At 43.6% G+C, this 17,731-nt stretch overlaps 1 protein-coding gene across 1 annotated transcript in view; it reads right to left on the bottom strand.

The window, feature by feature from the left end:
- PKD1L1 (polycystin 1 like 1, transient receptor potential channel interacting) overlaps positions 1–17,731 on the bottom strand; it is a 405,256-nt gene that overhangs the window by 243,646 nt on the left and 143,879 nt on the right. Inside the window, exons 20-24 of the mRNA XM_044295257.1 lie at positions 13,091–13,297; positions 12,742–12,923; positions 12,134–12,358; positions 10,841–11,001; positions 10,269–10,649 (exon numbers count right to left, since the gene is read on the bottom strand). Of these exons, the coding sequence (XP_044151192.1) occupies positions 10,269–10,649; positions 10,841–11,001; positions 12,134–12,358; positions 12,742–12,923; positions 13,091–13,297 (1,156 nt within the window). The remainder of the gene's footprint in view (positions 1–10,268; positions 10,650–10,840; positions 11,002–12,133; positions 12,359–12,741; positions 12,924–13,090; positions 13,298–17,731) is intronic.

Here is a 17,731-nt window from a genome sequence, read left to right as displayed (position 1 = left end):
GCCATGCATGCAGCCAATCAGCAGTCAGCCAGCCCTGTGATGTCACAGCCCTATAAATAGCCTCAGCCATCTTGGATTCAGACATTTTCCAGTGTGCTTAGTGCAGGGAGAGACATCAGCAGGCAGTAGGGAAAGTGCTAGGAAAGATTTCAAAACTTTTATTTTGCTGTATAGAACTTCAGGGAAAGAGCATTAGAAGTGTAGAAAAAGGATAGGGAGGAATTATTCCACAGTATTGAAGCAGAACAGGGTTCAGTAGGGGAGTTTACAGCCTCGGTAATAGGAACAAATCCTATTGCACCTTGCTGCACTGACTGCGGATCCAAATTGCCATTATACTGCTGCTTTAAGGTTTGCAATAGATGATACCTCTGTAATTTCAGCAAACCGTTCTTTTTATTGGGGTGCAAGTGCTGTGTGATGCAGCCATTAACAGGTTGTATTACTAGGAAATATTTCTACATCTTATTAGCTCTTGTGCGGTGCAGTTATATGTTCTAAAGCCTTTTGTGTCATGTATTAGTGACAAAAAAAAGTATTATTTGCCGCTCAGCGGTGCAGTTATATGTTCTAAAGCCTTTTTTGGTATGTATTAGTGGCATAAAAAAGTATTACGGTATTTGCCGTTCAGCGGTGCAGTTATATGTTCTAAAGCTTTTTTGGCTTGTATTAGTGGGAAAAAGGGGCTTATTAGACGTTCTATGGTGAAGTGAGAAAATTACAGCCCTTTTTGGAGTGTATTAGTTATATATTCTAAAGCCTTTTCTGTCGTGTATTAGTGGCAAAAAAGGGCTTATTAGCCGTTGTGTGGTGAAGTGACAAAATGACAACCCTTTTTGGCGTGTATTAGTTATATGTTCTAAAGCCTTTTTTGGCGTGTATTAGTGGCAAAAAAGGGCTTATTAGCCATTGTGTGGTGAAGTGAGAAAATTACAGCCCTTTTTGGGGTGTATTAGTGGGAAAAAGGGCTTATTTGCCGTTCAGTGGTGCAGTTACTGCATATGTTCTAAAGCCTTTTTTGGCATGTATTAGTAGCAAAAAAAAGCATTATTTACCATTCAGCGGTGCAGTTATATGCTCTAAAGTATAAGTAGCAAAAAAAGGAGTTATTAGCCATTGCGTGGTGAAGTGAGAAAATTACAGCCCTTTTTGGCGTGTATTAGTGGCAAAAAAAGGTATTATTTGCCGTTCAGTGGTGCAGTTATATGTTCTAAAGCCTTTTTGGTGTGTATAAGTGGGGGAAAAAGGACTTATTAGCCGTTGTGTGGTGAAGTGAGAAAATGTCAGCCCTTTTTGGCGTGTACCATATTAGTGGCAAAAAAAACTATTATTTGCCGTTCAGCGGTGCAGTTACTGTATATGTTTTAAAGCCTTTTTTGGCATGTATTAGTAGCAAAAAAAAAGTATTATTTACCGTTCAGCAGTGCAGTTATATGCTCTAAAGTTCTAAAGTATAAGTAGCAAAAAAAAAGGGCTTATTAGTCGTGTGGTGAAGTGAGAAAATTACAGCCCATTTTGGAGTGTATTAGTGGCAAAAAAAAAGTATTATTTGCCGCTCAGCGGTGCAGTTATATGTTCTAAAGCCTTTTTTGGCATGTATTACTGGCAAAAAAAGTATTATTTGCAGTTCAGCTCTCCAATTATATGTTCTAAAGCCCTTTTTGGCTTGTATTAGTGGCAAAAATATAAGTATTTGCCGTTCAGCGTTGCAGTTATATATTCTAAAGACTTTTTGGCGTGTATTAGTGGCAAAAAAGTATTATTTGCCATTGTGTGGTGAAGTGACAAAATTACAGCCTTTTTTGGGGTGTATTAATTTCCTTTTATTTACTTATTTGCTCTAACAGTATGCCAGACAGACAAGTATTATATGCTGTGAGCTCAGCTCCACTATACAGCGAAAACAAGCTACTAGAGGACAGTCAGCAGCTACTGCCCAGCCAAGATCTGGGGGAGACATCCGTAGCTTCCTCAGGTAGGCGGGCTAGTAGTGATGAGGAAAGTAGAGTGGGAGCTGGTGTTGCGACCGGTCAGGCTCCTGGCTCAGAGACCGTTGAGGAGGACATCAGTGACGTGCAGACAGTACTCGATGATGATTTATTCGATCTCAATTAGGAGCAAGGTGACGAAGGGGCTTCATCATTATCGGGAGAAGAGGGTGGCAGCTTGCACGTGAGGCAGCGGTGGAGCCAACAAGTCGGTAGCATGGCCGGGAGTCAGCAGGGGGACAGCAGTGGGAGGTCGAGAGCCAAACGTGCCAGAGGTAGACCACCCACTTTTCAGGAGCTTATCTGCCCGGAAAGTAGTAGTGCAAGAAGTAGCGTAGCGTGGGGGGGAGGACGTGGGGGCCGTTGCCCCGGGCGCAAAATTGCAGGGGGAGCCAGGCAGCAAGCACTTCAATGAGGGCCACAGAAGCCTATGGCTCCCGTCCCCTCCATTCTTCCTCATAGGCTTCAGGCTAGTGGTCTGAAGCCTAAGAGGCAGTAGAGTGACCGTAGTGGCTAGAATGGAGTTGCTCCTAGAAGGTATGATGTTGGGGGAAGAGGCGGAGTCTTGTCACCCGGGGGCGGGGCCTCAATATTTGCAGGAGATTCTACAGAGCACATTGTAGGAGAGAGGAGCAGAGGCTGCAGTCAGTGTGTGGATGAGAATATTGACTGATATTTTTACTTGGGGGACTTTTTGCAGGGGCTGAAGGGAGGAGGAATAATCCTTGTACTGGAGACTGTATGTTAGAGGGGTCTGAAGAGAGGGTAGTGGGGGTGATATTATTTACATGGGACTGTTTGCGAGAAGGGCTGCAAGGCAGGGGGAGTGATCTATCTTATGAGACTGTATGCTGGAGGGGCTGAAGGCCAGCGGCGAAGAGAGGGAGGATGATATTATTTACATGGACTGTATGCTGCAGGGGCTGAAGGCAGGAAAGTTTTGTATTTTACATGGGACTGTACGTTGGAGGGGCTGAAGGCGGGGAGTAATGTATTTTACATGGGACTGTATGCTGAAGGGGCTGAAGGCAGGGAAAGTGATGTATTTTACATGGGACTGTTTGCTGGAGAGGCTGAAGTCAGACGGAAAAGAGAAGGAGTATGATATCATTTACATGGGACTGTATGTTGGTATGTTGGAGGGGCTAAAGGCGGGGAGTGATGTATTTTACATGAGACTGTATTCTGGAGGGGCTGAAGGCAGGAAAGTGATGTGTCTTACATGGGACTGTATGCTGGAGGCGCTGAAGGCAGGGGGAAGGTTGTATCTTACATGGGACTGTATGCTGGAGGGGCTGAAGGGGGGCATAATTATTACTATAATACTACAGAGGGGGGCATTATAATATTAATAAAACTAATAATAATACAGAGGGAGAAATAATAATAATACAGAGGGGCCAGGATATATTATAATTATACAGAGGGCATTATAGTTATGGGCACTACGGAGGGAGGGGAGGTCTGTTATCTGAGGATGATAGTAAAGTGAGAAATCTAAAAAAAATTCTGGGAAACGCTACAGACAAGACGCGGCTGAAAGAAGTTATCATGGCGGTCCTATCTCCGAATGAAGACGCTGAGGAAAGTCTACATCACAGAAGATGTCACTGGATCTAACAGGTATGGTGCTGTATTCTCCTGTATATTTCATAGCAATGTATGTTATGTCCATTTAAATATCTGTGTTTTTTTTTTTTTGGGGGGGGGGGGGGGGATATAGAATTTGGGCCACACTGACAAAACCTGGCCCCAGACTTCAGGTCACACTGTCCATGTTCTGAATTCTGGGGCCTCACACCAATCTACTACATTATCTGTACTCAAAGAGTTATCACTGTGCTATCTGTAGTGTTACATAGGACTGCAGGTGACATCTACTGCATTATTTGTAAAAAAAAGGGGGCGTGGTCAAAGGTTGGGGGGGGGCGCAATACTTGGCTCGCCCCGGGCGCTGGCAACCCATGCTACGCAACTGGGTGCAGTGGTTCACGGAGGCTGTGGCGGTAGCAGTCAGTCAGTGCGGAGTGTTGGGGGTAAAATCACCTACTCAGCGGTGTGGCAGGTTTTTGTTAAGCCGCCAGGGGAGCTGAACATGGCCATTTGACGAATGTGTGGGCAGAAGGTGAAGCGTGGCCAGGGTGCCAATGTTGGCACCACAACCCTGCGTCAACATATGCAGCGTCACCATAAAGTGGCTTGGAAGAACCGTGGCTCCAATGTGGTGGTCCAGCCTGTAGCAACAACCCCTGCATCACCCAGTGGCACGCACCCGATTTCAGTAAGGTAAGGCTCCACCACCTCAGCCGAATGGAGCTGTCTGTCCTTCCCATCATCTACCGGTCCTGATGCTCCTGCTCCTTGCTCTCCCACTCCTCGTCAGTCACTCCATCAGTAATCGATCACCGAAGCGATTGCCAAGAGACAACAGAATGCATACACTCATCCAATGGCGCAGAAGCTGAACGTGCTCCTGGCCAAGTTGCTGGTGCCTGCAGTCCCTCCCTTTCCAAGTGGTGGACTCTGCATCTTTCAGAGAACTGATGGCTTGTGCCAAGCCAAGGTGGAGAGTTCCAAGCCATCATTTCTTTGCCAATATTTGCCAGTACCAGCCCTGCACAAATATGTAGAACAGAAGGTGGAGCAGTCCTTGGGCCTGTCGGTGTCTGCCAAAGTGCACGGCAGCGCCGACGTGTGGAGCTTTAACTACGGTCAAGGACAATATATGTCCTTTACAGCCCACTGGGTAAATGTGGTTCATGCCAAGCCAAACCAGCAACTTGGCCAGGTGACGCCGCTGCCGCCTCCGCGTTCTCACGCCGTTGGTCCTGCAACAATGTCCGCCTCTGCATCCTCATCCACCACTTTGTCCTCAGCCTCCACTGTAGGGACAATTCACAGTGCTCCTCCAGCATACCACATGTGCAGGGCATGGCAGTGTCATGCTGTTCTACACCTCGTTTGCCTGGGCGAACGGAGTTACACAAAGGGAGGAACGGCTCCATGTCCATCATCAAGAAATCGAATCCTGGCTTTCTCCGCAACAGCTCAAAATTGAAACCATGTTGACCGACAACGGGAAGAACATGATGTCGGCGCTGCATCAAGGAGGGCTGATCCATGCGCCATACATGTGTTCAATCTGGTTGTCAAGCAGTCTTCCGCCATCTGCAAGACATCCTAAAAATGGGCAGGAAACTTTACATACACTTCAGCCATTCGTACACCGCCAAGCACACCCTCCTTGAGCTGTATCAGCAGAACGGCGTCCCCCAACATAGGCTTATATGCGATGTTTCCAAACGTTGGAATTCCACCTTCCATATGTTTGACCGACTATATGAACAGAGAAAGGTCATAAACGATTTCTTGATGATCCAAGCAGACATTAGTACTCTCCTGTGTAACTTTGATGTCAGCCAGAGGCAGCTCATGCGTGACACTTGCCGTTTGCTCAGGCCCTTTGAGGATGCCACGTTATTTGTCAATCGCCAGGACTACGGGATGAACGTCATTCCAATGCTTCATATCCTGGAACAGATGCTGGTAAATCTGTCTGGTCAGGTGACTGGAGGCATGGCGCCTACCAATGCCTGATCCATTAGATTAGATCATCCATGCTGCCTCACCCAAACCTTGACAAAAGAGACCGGTTTCTTCTGGCTACCTGCCTCAGCTACTATTCTGATGCTGCCACCCGCCTGAGGCCACACATCTGATACCAAGTGCTCCTAATTACACCCACCATCGACAGCGTTCTATGCCACCCACCTCCCCACTGTGTCACTGGGTCACTCTGTGGTCTCCTGATGCTGCTGCCACCTGACCATTCAGGTCTCCTCATGCTGCTGCTGCCACCTCCACAATATGTCACCTTGCAAGTCTGTGGCCTCCTCATGCTGCTGCCATTTCCACACAATGTCACCTTGTCAGTCTGTGGCCTCTTCATGCTGCTGCTGCTGCCACCTCCACACTCTGTCATTGTGCCAATCTGTGGTCTCCGTATGCTGCTGCCACCTCCACACTCTGTCATTGTGCCACTCTGTGGCCTCCTCATGTTGCTGCTGCTGTCACCTCCACACTATGTCACCTTGCAAGTCTGTGGCCTCCTCATGCTGCTGCTGCTGCCACCTCCACACTATGTCACCTTGCCAGTCTGTGGCCTCTTCATGCTGCTGCTGCCACCTCCACACTCTGTCATTGTGCCACTCTGTGGTCTCCGTATGCTGCTGCCACCTCCACACTCTGTCACTGTGCCACTCTGTGGCATCCTCATGCTGCTGCTACTGCCACCTCCACACTATGTCACCTTGCAAGTATGTGGCCTCCTCATGCTGCTGCCACCTCCACACTATGTCACCTTGTCAGTCTGTGGCCTCTTCATGCTGCTGTCACCTGAACACTATGTCACCTTGCCAGTCTGAGGCCTCCTCATGCTGCTGCTAATTCAACACTCAGCATGGTTCTTTATACCTGGCGCTAACATCGACCTGTATTTGGTCAGTTTTTGGCCCATAACTGCCCAAATAAGTGAAGTGTGCAGTGATTCTAAGAGCGACGCCTGTCATGTGCGTGTCATACTGACTCACAATACTGTTTCACTACCACAGCAGACTCCCTGATTACGTTACTGCAAGGCACAGTGTTCTACACTACTACACAGGCTCTCTGCAGGAAGGAAATAGCTGTATTTTAACGCGATTCCCTGTGAACCGGCCAAATTGAATTTTTTAGAAATTCGCTCATCTCTAATCATAATATATTGTTCTCTCACAGAATTAATGCAAAAGTGTGAAGTGTGAAGAAATTTAAAGACAAAGTTCAAAATTATAAAAATACTTCAAAGTATGTACAAACCGGATTCCCAAACCGGACTATACAAATCGTGAATAAAAACTGAATGCAATGATATGGAGGTGCCAACTTCTAATATTTTATTCAGAATAGAACATAAATCATGGAACAAAAGTTTAAACTGAGAAAATGTACCATTTTAAGGGAAAAATATGTTGAATCAGAATTTCATGGTGTCAACAAATCCCCCAAAAGTTGGGACAAAGCCATTTTCACCACTGTGTGGCATCTCCCCTTCTTCTTACAACACTCAACAGACGTCTGGGGACCGAGGAGACCAGTTTCTCAAGTTTAGAAATAGGAATGCTCTCCCATTCTTGTCTAATACAGGCCTCTAACTGTTCAATCGTCTTGGGCCTTCTTTGTTGCACCTTCCTCTTTATGATGCGCCAAATGTTCTCTATAGGTGAAAAATCTGGACTGCAGACTGGCCATTTCAGTACCCGGTTCCTTCTCCTACGCAGCCATGATGTTGTGATTGATGCAGAATGTGGTCTGGCATTATCTTGTTGAAAAATGCAGGATCTTCCCTGAAAGAGATGACGTCTGGATGGGAGCATATGTTGTTCTAGAACCTGAATATATTTTTCTGCATTGATGGTGCCTTTCCAGACATGCAAGCTGCCCATGCCACACGCACTCATGCAACCCCATACCATCAGAGATGCAGGCTTCTGAACTGAGCGTTGATAACAACTTGGGTTGTCCTTGTCCTCTTTGGTCCGGATGACATGGCGTCCCAGATTTCCAAAAAGAACTTCGAATCGTGACTCGTCTGACCACAGAACAGTCTTCCATTTTGCCACACTCCATTTTAAATGATCCCTGGCCCAGTGAAAACGCCTGAGCTTGTGGATCTTGCTTAGAAATGTCTTCTTTGCACTGTAGAGTTTCAGCTGGCAACGACGGATGGCACGGTGGATTGTGTTCACTGACACTGGTTTCTGGAAGTATTCCTGAGCCCATTCTGTGATTTCCTTTACAGTAGCATTCCTGTTTGTGGTGCAGTGTCGTTTAAGGGCCCGGAGATCACGGGCATCCAGTATGGTTTTACAGCCTTGACCCTTACGCACAGAGATTGTTCCAGATTCTCTGAATCTTCAGATGATGTTATGCACAGTTGATGATGATAGATGCAAAGTCTTTGCAATTTTTTGCTGGGTAACACCTTTCTGATATTGCTCCACTATCTTTCTGCGCAACATTGTGGGAATTGGTGATCCTCTACCCATCTTGGCTTCTGAGAGACACTGCCACTCTGAGAAGCTCTTTTTATACCCAATCATGTTGCCAATTGACCTAATTAGTGTTAATTGGTCTTCCAGCTCTTCGTTATGCTAAAATTTACTTTTTCCAGCCTCTTATTGCTACTTCTTGTCCCAACTTTTTGGGGATTTGTTGACACCGTGAAAATTTGAATCAACGTATTTTTCCTTTAAAATGATACATTTACTCGGATTAAACGTTTGATCTGTCATCTACATTCTATTACAAATAAAATATTGACATTTTTCATCTCCACATCATTGCATTCAGTTTTTATTCACAATTTGTTTAGTGTCCCAACTTTTTTGGAATCCGGTTTGTATATTGTAAGACAATCTTTGTAAACCTGGTTTCTGCTGAAGATTGCTTTGGAAGCTGTCTGACACACAGAACTCTTATGTCAGCAGTAATACTCTGTCTTTTTCAACTCACAGAAGTGTTCTGTGTGCTGGGAGAGGGTGGCTTTGTGTGGCAGGTATTTTATTCAATTGATGCAGTGTGTGCCTTTTGATGCTGATTTCATCTAGTGGTTTCAAAAGTATTTTGGCAAAAAAATAATAATTGGTGACTGAATAACATTATAGCTACCAGGCTAGGGCTAGTTCTGGGCTGTATGTTTTTTAGACAAACAGTTGCCCTAGACAAACAGTTGCCATTCTGCTGATATGGAACTACAACTCCAGATTGCCGCACAACTCCTGGATGTTATGCCGCACAGTCTGTAACCACCACTGCAGACGCTGCATCACTCACTATGCCATCTGGCGTTCTAGTTGCCAGGGTCCTCTGCAAGTTGTGGCCTGTATGCTCTTGCCTAGTCCTCCAGCATCTGTCCTCATATGGAGGACATGCTTACGTCCGGCCTCTTGAAGAGCCAGTGCACGCACTTCCAAATCCTTTCCAAGCCATTGGCTAGAGGTCCCTGGATGTTTAGGACACCCTTCCCAGACAAAGGGTGCCTTAGCTTTAGGTTTCCTGATGACCAGTGAAGGAGGATCATAGTCTAGTGCTTCTGCGATTTGCCTGAATTTATCCTGCATTATTCCTCTCTGTGTTCCTACCATGTTCCAGTCCTTTACCCATCTTGCCTATGTACTCCAGAACTTCTAGTTCAGTTCTGTTCATGTTACCTTTCAGCACCCAATCTGTCAGCTCTGTCCGTGCTCTTGTCAAGTACCCAGTCTGCCCACCTGGTCTGGGCTTCCACCACTACCCTGCCCGTAAGCCTATCCTGTGGCTGTGTCTGCTTCATCACATTTTCAGTGCATGGAATTCCAAAAAACGGTTTCAATTCTAGTTCCTGTTGAGACTACTGCTAAGGTTTTCCTGCATTTTTATTTCCTGAGTTCTCGATATTTAGGCCGGACTACCTGACACTCATAGGTCACCTGCTACACCAGGACTATCCCAGGAAGTAGCAGTCAGGTTGCTCTCCTGCAATGAAGTCCACATTCCTGTACAAGGGCCCTGGAACAGCGCACTTAGGGTTAGCCCAGAGTAAAGCCGGTTAGTTGGCAGAATGGATCCACACTCATTGACCAATTACACTGGGATTTGCTCCTTCTGGAGAGCAACTGCAGTAATTGACTATGCTTTCTTACATTGATCTCCAACCTATAACTTTCCAGCTGTAAGCCTGGAGTTGTAGTATTGCAACAGCTGGATAGTAAAAATTAGGTGACTGCTGCACCAGTAATCATTTTCTTAGGATGTTGAAGGCTGTAAGGAACACGGTGCTGTATTACCTGTTTCCACTTTCTTGTGTTAGTTTGTAACCCAAATGTCCCTCTTACAAGACAAAGGTCTCCTAACCTAACATCTAGAGCATTATGAGGTATTAAAAACCATAGCTGTACCATCCCTTACTGAACATGACTAACTATTATATGGGGATTAGGCATGGTTAGAGAAAATAAAATCTGTCATGGAGATCAATGCCTCATGTCTCCTTTTTAGTCATTAGAACTTGACAGATATGAACAATGATGCATTTTTAATTTTAAAAAGATTATGATACAGCAATTACATGTTACATTTCAGATTTGTTTGGAGGCGGGGGGAGTGTAATGTTGAAAAAGTGAAAGTGAAAATGCACTTTAAAAAAAGTGGCCTAAACATAATAACAATGGTATATAATTTTCAAATAATTTAGTAAATTACCTTTGTAATTGAGATCTGAATCACTTGAAATGTCCATTGTTGACACACGACTTACATCTCTATCACCTGGAGACCCTTCATCTAGGATATCCACATATGATTCCGAGAACTCCATGGAGTAGAAATCATGTGATGATTCTGTGTTTTCAGCATTACCATAAACCCTTCTCTGTGAGTCAGCTGATTCAAACAAATGTTCAGCAACTTGCTTTTCTGTATAAACTGATGCAGGAGAAACTGTACTTGATGTAAATGACGCAGGAGAAACTGTAGTTGATGTAATCTGTAATGTTGGGACTTTTTTAGAAGTTCCACTGTAGAGAACGTTTTCACTAAGTGCATTTGGCGCTCCCATGCTTTCTTTTAATCGACAAAATGGAACTGAAAAATATATATTTTATGTTAATTACAGCCCAGTTCATTTATTCATACCAGAGCTTGCATGTATTACATTGCACATTGTATTATGCCACACAGAACAAATTGAGCACAGTACCACCCCACATAACTTTTGGTAGTTAACCGTAGTTTTGCCTACTAAAAATAATTAGGGGCTGGAGGCACAGTCCTACCATCTGTTGAGCTGCTTTCTTTTGCATTAATCCAGTATAGGTTCCATTGATAAGAGATATCATTTGCGTCTCCACAATCTGCACAAACAGCTTGCACTGAAAATTGTTGATTCCAGTTAATTGAAAGCCCTCTACATTCAATGCATATCATGTGAACAGACCTAAAATAAACAAAGATAATGAGTTTATACCCTTATGAAATCTATACAGTGAAAATGTCTATAACAACATGAATGGGTAGAAGTGAATCATAAATTGACATCTTTGACACCAGTTACGGGATATACATTAGACCAGTCACTAGTCACTAATGGGATAATTTATTAAGACTGGCATTTTAGACGCAAATCTTAATACCCCTGCACTAGTGCTTGATGCGCCTAAGCTATGTAGAAGCACCAACCTAGGTGCATCCACCACCAGCGCCTTGCTGGCATAGATATAGATCATTTTCTACACCCAAAAATGGAGTAGAAAATGATAAATGAGACAATCCTTCTAGCCTGCCCTCTTCCCCACCCACGCTCCCTTTTTCAGAGCTGGGCTACCTGGCATGGAAGTCGCAGATTCGGCCACAAATCCTCTTTGTGACTGAATCTGCGACAGATATACACAAAATGGGGCATATATATGACCCCTTCAGTGTCTACAAAGAAAATCAGCACACTTACTGTCACAGTGGCAGCTCACGGCCAAACCCGGCTCCTACCTGGCGGGTCTTGCCACAGGGTACACTCTGTCCCTCTACACAGGCTGCGGCCTACATGCCATTAAGGCCTTTCCTCGTCTGCCCGTAGGGTGCATGAGCGATCTTCCAGCTCCAGGGCCAGCCTTCCACGCATCTTGGCAACCTTGGGAAACTTAAGGCACCTTTCTCTGTGGGAGAGTGCCTGAGCAATGGGCATTCTAGCATGCTAGTATGCTGTGAAGATGTCTATTCTGTTGTCTGCCCATGTACCAACTTTCTGCCTGTTTACTGGATTCTGACCCTTCGCTGCCTGACATGACCTGAGTTTGACCTCTGTATTGACGCTTCGATGCCTGCCCTCTCCTTGGATCACTGACCGTATTGCATGAGCTCTGCCTGCCCTGAACTTGACTACTATTGTGCCTGACCCCTTACAGTGAGTACTCTAGAAGATAGCAGTCTGATGGTTCACCCGCTGCAAAGACCAGATCCCTGTACAGGGGTTAAAGGGTGAATACCTGGGGACTGCCAGGATAACACCTTTATGATTAGCCCAAAGCCAAATCTGTTGACACAGTGGTTCCACACATTGCCATTACACTTACCTAAAGTTTGTGTTGGGACTGATGGATACAAATGTTTCAGCTTTTAAAGACTTGCGATCTCCATTAGACACAGTTAAGGTGAAGTGAAACTGATCACATCTGTCATTAAGCAGAGCAGTAGGAAAGGTGATAACCGTATCATTATTTTCATGAAGAGGATTTGGCACATTTGAGTCAAAGCAGAAATGCTCCTGGATAGACACTGCAGTACAGTCCCAATGGAACCTGAAAACAAGAATATTTATTTATCAGAAATAAATACAATACATGATAAATTCAGGCTTATCTCTTATACCTAACAATTTTTCATTTAGTGAAATCTTATGGTGTGGATTTTAGCTTTGAATTCCAGTTTGATTCTTTGACATGAGTGTATTTAAGTTATGAATTTCATCTGGAATTTTCTAGCAGGTTTATGCGGTTCTTGTAGGTAGAGTACAAACTAGTAGTAGACTAGTAGTACAGACCAACAGTCCAAACTTCTTAGACAATAGAAACACATACAGTATGAATGAAATTAAGGCTGTGAACAAACATATTGTGGAGCTTATTGTATAAATGAAGTGTCCATGTATTTTCTATATTTAGAACTGCATTTATTTGTTCACCTTAAGTAAGCTCCAGGATTATCTGGGTCAAAAGATGGCGTCCCATTTAGTGTGAAATATTTAACAGTGGTTTTATCGATGAAAAAATGATGTCCATTTGCAATCACGCTCACTGGATCACTAGGTTGAACTTCCACTGGCACTGTGTAATTGCTGTACACCACAGTTCCAACTATTTGAACCTGAAAGATAAAACTGCAATTAATTTGATAGATAAAATGCAGCATGTCTGCATATTAAGCTTCTTATTTATGCATTATATACTAAGTGCTCTGCTGTTAAATTCAGTCAGCCAGAAAGGAGCTTCATGTCACTGGTGGAATATTAAGCAGGCATATTGTGTACTTACCCGAGCTAGCGCTATGTAGTTCCCATAATCTAGGGAGAATGCTGGCAATGTAATTGTTTGCTTTCTGTTGTCAATATGAGGTGTTAATGGAATAACAGCGCCATTGGATTTTACAAATGACCAGAGGTAATAAAGTCCGAGAGAAATATTGCATAGTATTCCTGCTTCAAATGTCACTCCAAGATGTAGTTCTTCGTTTCTTCTAATCTAAAACAGTAGAATGGATATTTATTCAGTGCAGAACGTATTCTGTTACTTTCCACATACTCACAGAAATATACAGTACAGAGAAAAAGTCAGAAGGCACTAGTGATAAACAGGGCTGATTTCCAGGACATTTTTTGTTTCCTCACATTCTGACACAAAACTTTTTAATATTTTGCTCCAGCATATAATACTTTGTTTTGTGTGGACCACTCTGTACTTTCTAGGTACAATTCTGGGGTACATATCCGTTGGAGATTAATTACTATTAATTCATATTATGGAAGAAATGCAGAAGTAATAATATTTGCCATTGTTTTTAAAGGGTTGTTCCACCATGAAAAACTATCCACGAACACTGGGAAGACTACTAATAAACACATATGGAATCTCCAAGTCTCCAAAATGAATAATGCAATGGTCATGAATGCATCATTTAACTCTATGGGACTGCCAAAGACAGTGTTTGGTTACCTCTCGAGGTACCACAGAAATGCAAGCCATGGCAGTGCACATGCGACCCCATTCTTGTGACTGATGGGAGTTCCAAGGATTGGAACCCCACTAATCAGATCCTTATCTCCTTTCCTGTGGATAGTTCTTGAGATGCCACAACACAATTATTATTTTTTTTTACTTTTTTTCACTAATTAGTGTATAATTATTGTATAGAATGTTGGGGCTATAGAGATTCATCATTTAATATATAAAGCTGAGTGTATGTATGTCCGCTAAAGGAATCTGCACCGTCGCATTTACACTCACGAAATTTGGCACACAGATACATCAGGTGTCCGGGAAGGTTTTAGATTGGGTTTCAGTCAATAGAAGCTTAGTCACATGACCCTTATCAGCCAATAGAAGCTTGCATGTCCTCCAGTCTCCACATACACACAGTTTTACTCCAGGTTTCCATAACAACCCAGCCATTTATCTTCACTGCTGTAGGTCAGCTTTAAAAGGGGCCCATCCAGGAGAAAGACTAAAAGATTTTATTGTCAAGGCCCCCTCAACAGTATTATAAAATTACATTATATACAGAAACACTGTAGGAAACGGACGGTGGCGTGGTATTTTGCTGGGGCCATTGGTACATAATGACATCAGAGCATGATGAAAAGTGACGTGTGGCTTACTAATGCAGGACACTATGTGGGAATATACAGTATGTAAATCATTGCCATTGATATTAGGTCTGTAACGTTCGTCAACACCAACGGGCTGCCTGACTGTTCTCACCTCATCTCTGGAAGTGATAACACTCACATAAGTTAGACTGTTACATCTCAGTAATAGCAACAACAATAGCACTTGTTAATTATGGTCAGCAGACAACAGTGAACATGACACTCATTACCTGGGTATATGTGAATGTCATCCACATTTAATCAAACACATGCACTATTGTAGTGTCAGTATAATTGTCACAGTCCCCTAATCCATGATCATCTAAATCTCTGACAACAGGCAGGGCACACAAAGGTACAGAGATGGTGATGATGCTACCAAACTCATTAAGATATGTGTATTATACATATTAGTGCTGCAGAAGTGCAGTTGAGTTGATGACTAATGATGAGCGGCAGGGGCAATATTCAAATTTGCGATATTTTGCGAATATTTGGGCAAATATTCGTTATATATTCGCAAATTCGAGAATTTGTGATTATTTTCTTCATTGCGAAAATCGGCACTGTAATGTGCGCAATACAGGCGTGGGTCATTGTTGCTACATTTTTCAAGCTGCTAGAAGTTTCCTGAGACTGGAGAAAATGTTTGGCATGGCAGAACATTACAATAGCTTTATATGCAGATAAGAGTACTCCAAAATATTCGTGATTGTGCAAATCAGCAATTAATGATGCACATATTTTTGCGCAATACGTGCAAGTTCACATTCTTGCAGGTCTGACTACATATTACTGATTGGTGCACTAAGTATTGCTGTGAACTTGTGACATCACAGCACTATTTCTGTATGTATGTATGGACAGCAGAACCTCAGCTACACTATATCACTAACTAAGGCTACTTTAACACTGGCAGTTTGGTTTCCGTTTGTAAGATCCGTTCAGGGCTCTCACAAACGGTCCAAAACGGATCAGTTTTGCCCTTAATGCTTTCTGAATGGATAAGGATCCGCTCATCAGTTTGGCTCAGTTTGACTCCGTTCCACCTCCATTCCGCTTTGACGAAACTGAGCCAAACGGATCCGTCCGGACACACAATGTAAGTCAATGGGGGACGGATCCGTTTTCACTGCCACAATATGGCACAATAGAAAATGGACAGATCCATTTCGCTATGTTAAAGATAATACAAACAGATCCGTTCTGAATGGATGCATGCAGTTGTATTATCTGAACGGATGCGTTTGTGCAGATCCATGACGGATCCGCAACAAACGCGAGTGTGAAAGTAGCCTAACCTACACTGACCTACACTGACTATCTCCCACTAACTATCTGTATTATATATATATAAGCTAACTAACTATCTAAAGTAATTAAACAGTAAAAATGGCTGCTGGGGAGGTTCTTATATAGTAAGGGGTAGGCAACTTTCCTATTGGTTGCTAGGGATGTTGCTAAGCTCAGACAAAGACAATGCAGCCTTCTCATTGGTCCACAAGCAAGAAGGGAGGTTACTGCTGAAAAAAAAATAGACTATTCGTGAATATGAATATATAGCACTATATTCTAAATATTCACACAAATTCTCAAAGTGGCGATGTTCGCGATTAATATTCGCGCCAAACACTACTGATGACACACTATACACAGAGCTGAACATTGGCTACTTCCAGTCTCCGTATTATTGTAAATACTTTTAGAGGAGTGAACGGTAAAGTACTCTATATACACAGCTTTATTCATTCACTTCTATTAATATGCCATAAATGCCTGCAAACTGACAAATATATGATCACTCTATGATTATTGGCTATATTGGTGCTTGTATAGTGGTAGCATACACCTGTCCCAGAAAAGATATATTTGTGACCAAATGCCATGCCACGTTTGGATTCCACTATTATTCCAAAGCCATTACCTCCCCACCAGGTATACAATCCTCTATTCTCCTCTGATCAGGTACAATCTGATATTGATCTAATATATGCAGGGGCTGACACAGAAAGCAGAGAGCCCCTGTGCATGTACCTCCCCCCCCCCCAACCACACATACTAATATAATGTTAACAGGCCAACATACTAGGCCACTCCTCTAACTTCGCCCAAAGCATAACAATAAACACCCATTACCCTATTGCCCCCACATAGTAATTATTCCCTCTTTGTACCAGCACATAGTAGTAATGCCCTCACTCTGCCTCCTTCACAGTAGCTATTCCCAGATGTGCCCCCTTCACACCAGTTATGCCCAGATATGTGTCCCCTTCATAGCACTTATACCCAGATATGTGCCCCTTAACAGTAGCTATGCCCAGATGTGTGCCCCTTCACAGTAGTTATTCCCAGATATTGCCCCTTCACAGTAGCTATGCCCAGATATGTGTCCCCACACAGTAGTTATGTCCAGATATGTGCCCCCTCACAGTAGCTATGCCAGATAAGTGTCCCCTTCACAGTAGCTATGCCCATATATGTGCCCCCTTCACAGTAGTTATGCCCAGATATGTGCCCCCTCACAGTAGTTATGTCCAGATATGTGCCCCCTCACAGTAGTTTTGTCCAGATATATGGCCCCTTCACAATACACTACGTGCAGAATTATTAGGCAAATGAGTATTTTGACCACATCATCCTCTTTATGCATGTTGTCTTACTCCAAGCTGTATAGGCTCGAAAGCCTACTACCAATTAAGCATATTAGGTGATGTGCATCTCTGTAATGAGAAGGGGTGTGGTCTAATGACATCAACACCCTATATCAGGTGTGCATAATTATTAGGCAACTTCCTTTCCTTTGGCAAAATGGGTCAAAAGAAGGACTTGACAGGCTCAGAAAAGTCAAAAATAGTGAGATATCTTGCAGAGGGATGCAGCACTCTTAAAATTGCAAAGCTTCTGAAGCGTGATCATCGAACAATCAAGCGTTTCATTCAAAATAGTCAACAGGGTCGCAAGAAGCGTGTGGAAAAACCAAGGCGCAAAATAACTGCCCATGAACTGAGAAAAGTCAAGCGTGCAGCTGCCAAGATGCCACTTGCCACCAGTTTGGCCATATTTCAGAGCTGCAACATCACTGGAGTGCCCAAAAGCACAAGGTATGCAATACTTAGAGACATGGCCAAGGTAAGAAAGGCTGAAAGACGACCACCACTGAACAAGACACACAAGCTGAAACGTCAAGACTGGGCCAAGAAATATCTCAAGACTGATTTTTCTAAGGTTTTATGGACTGATGAAATGAGAGTGAGTCTTGATGGGCCAGATGGCTGGACTGGTAAAGGGCAGAGAGCTCCAGTCCGACTCA

The sequence above is a fragment of the Bufo gargarizans genome, chromosome 5, assembly GCF_014858855.1.
Source record: "Bufo gargarizans isolate SCDJY-AF-19 chromosome 5, ASM1485885v1, whole genome shotgun sequence".
In the NCBI taxonomy this organism is placed as follows: Eukaryota; Metazoa; Chordata; class Amphibia; order Anura; family Bufonidae; genus Bufo; species Bufo gargarizans.
The sequence above is the reverse complement of the archived record's forward strand: the minus strand, read 5'-3'. Positions and strand labels throughout refer to the sequence as shown.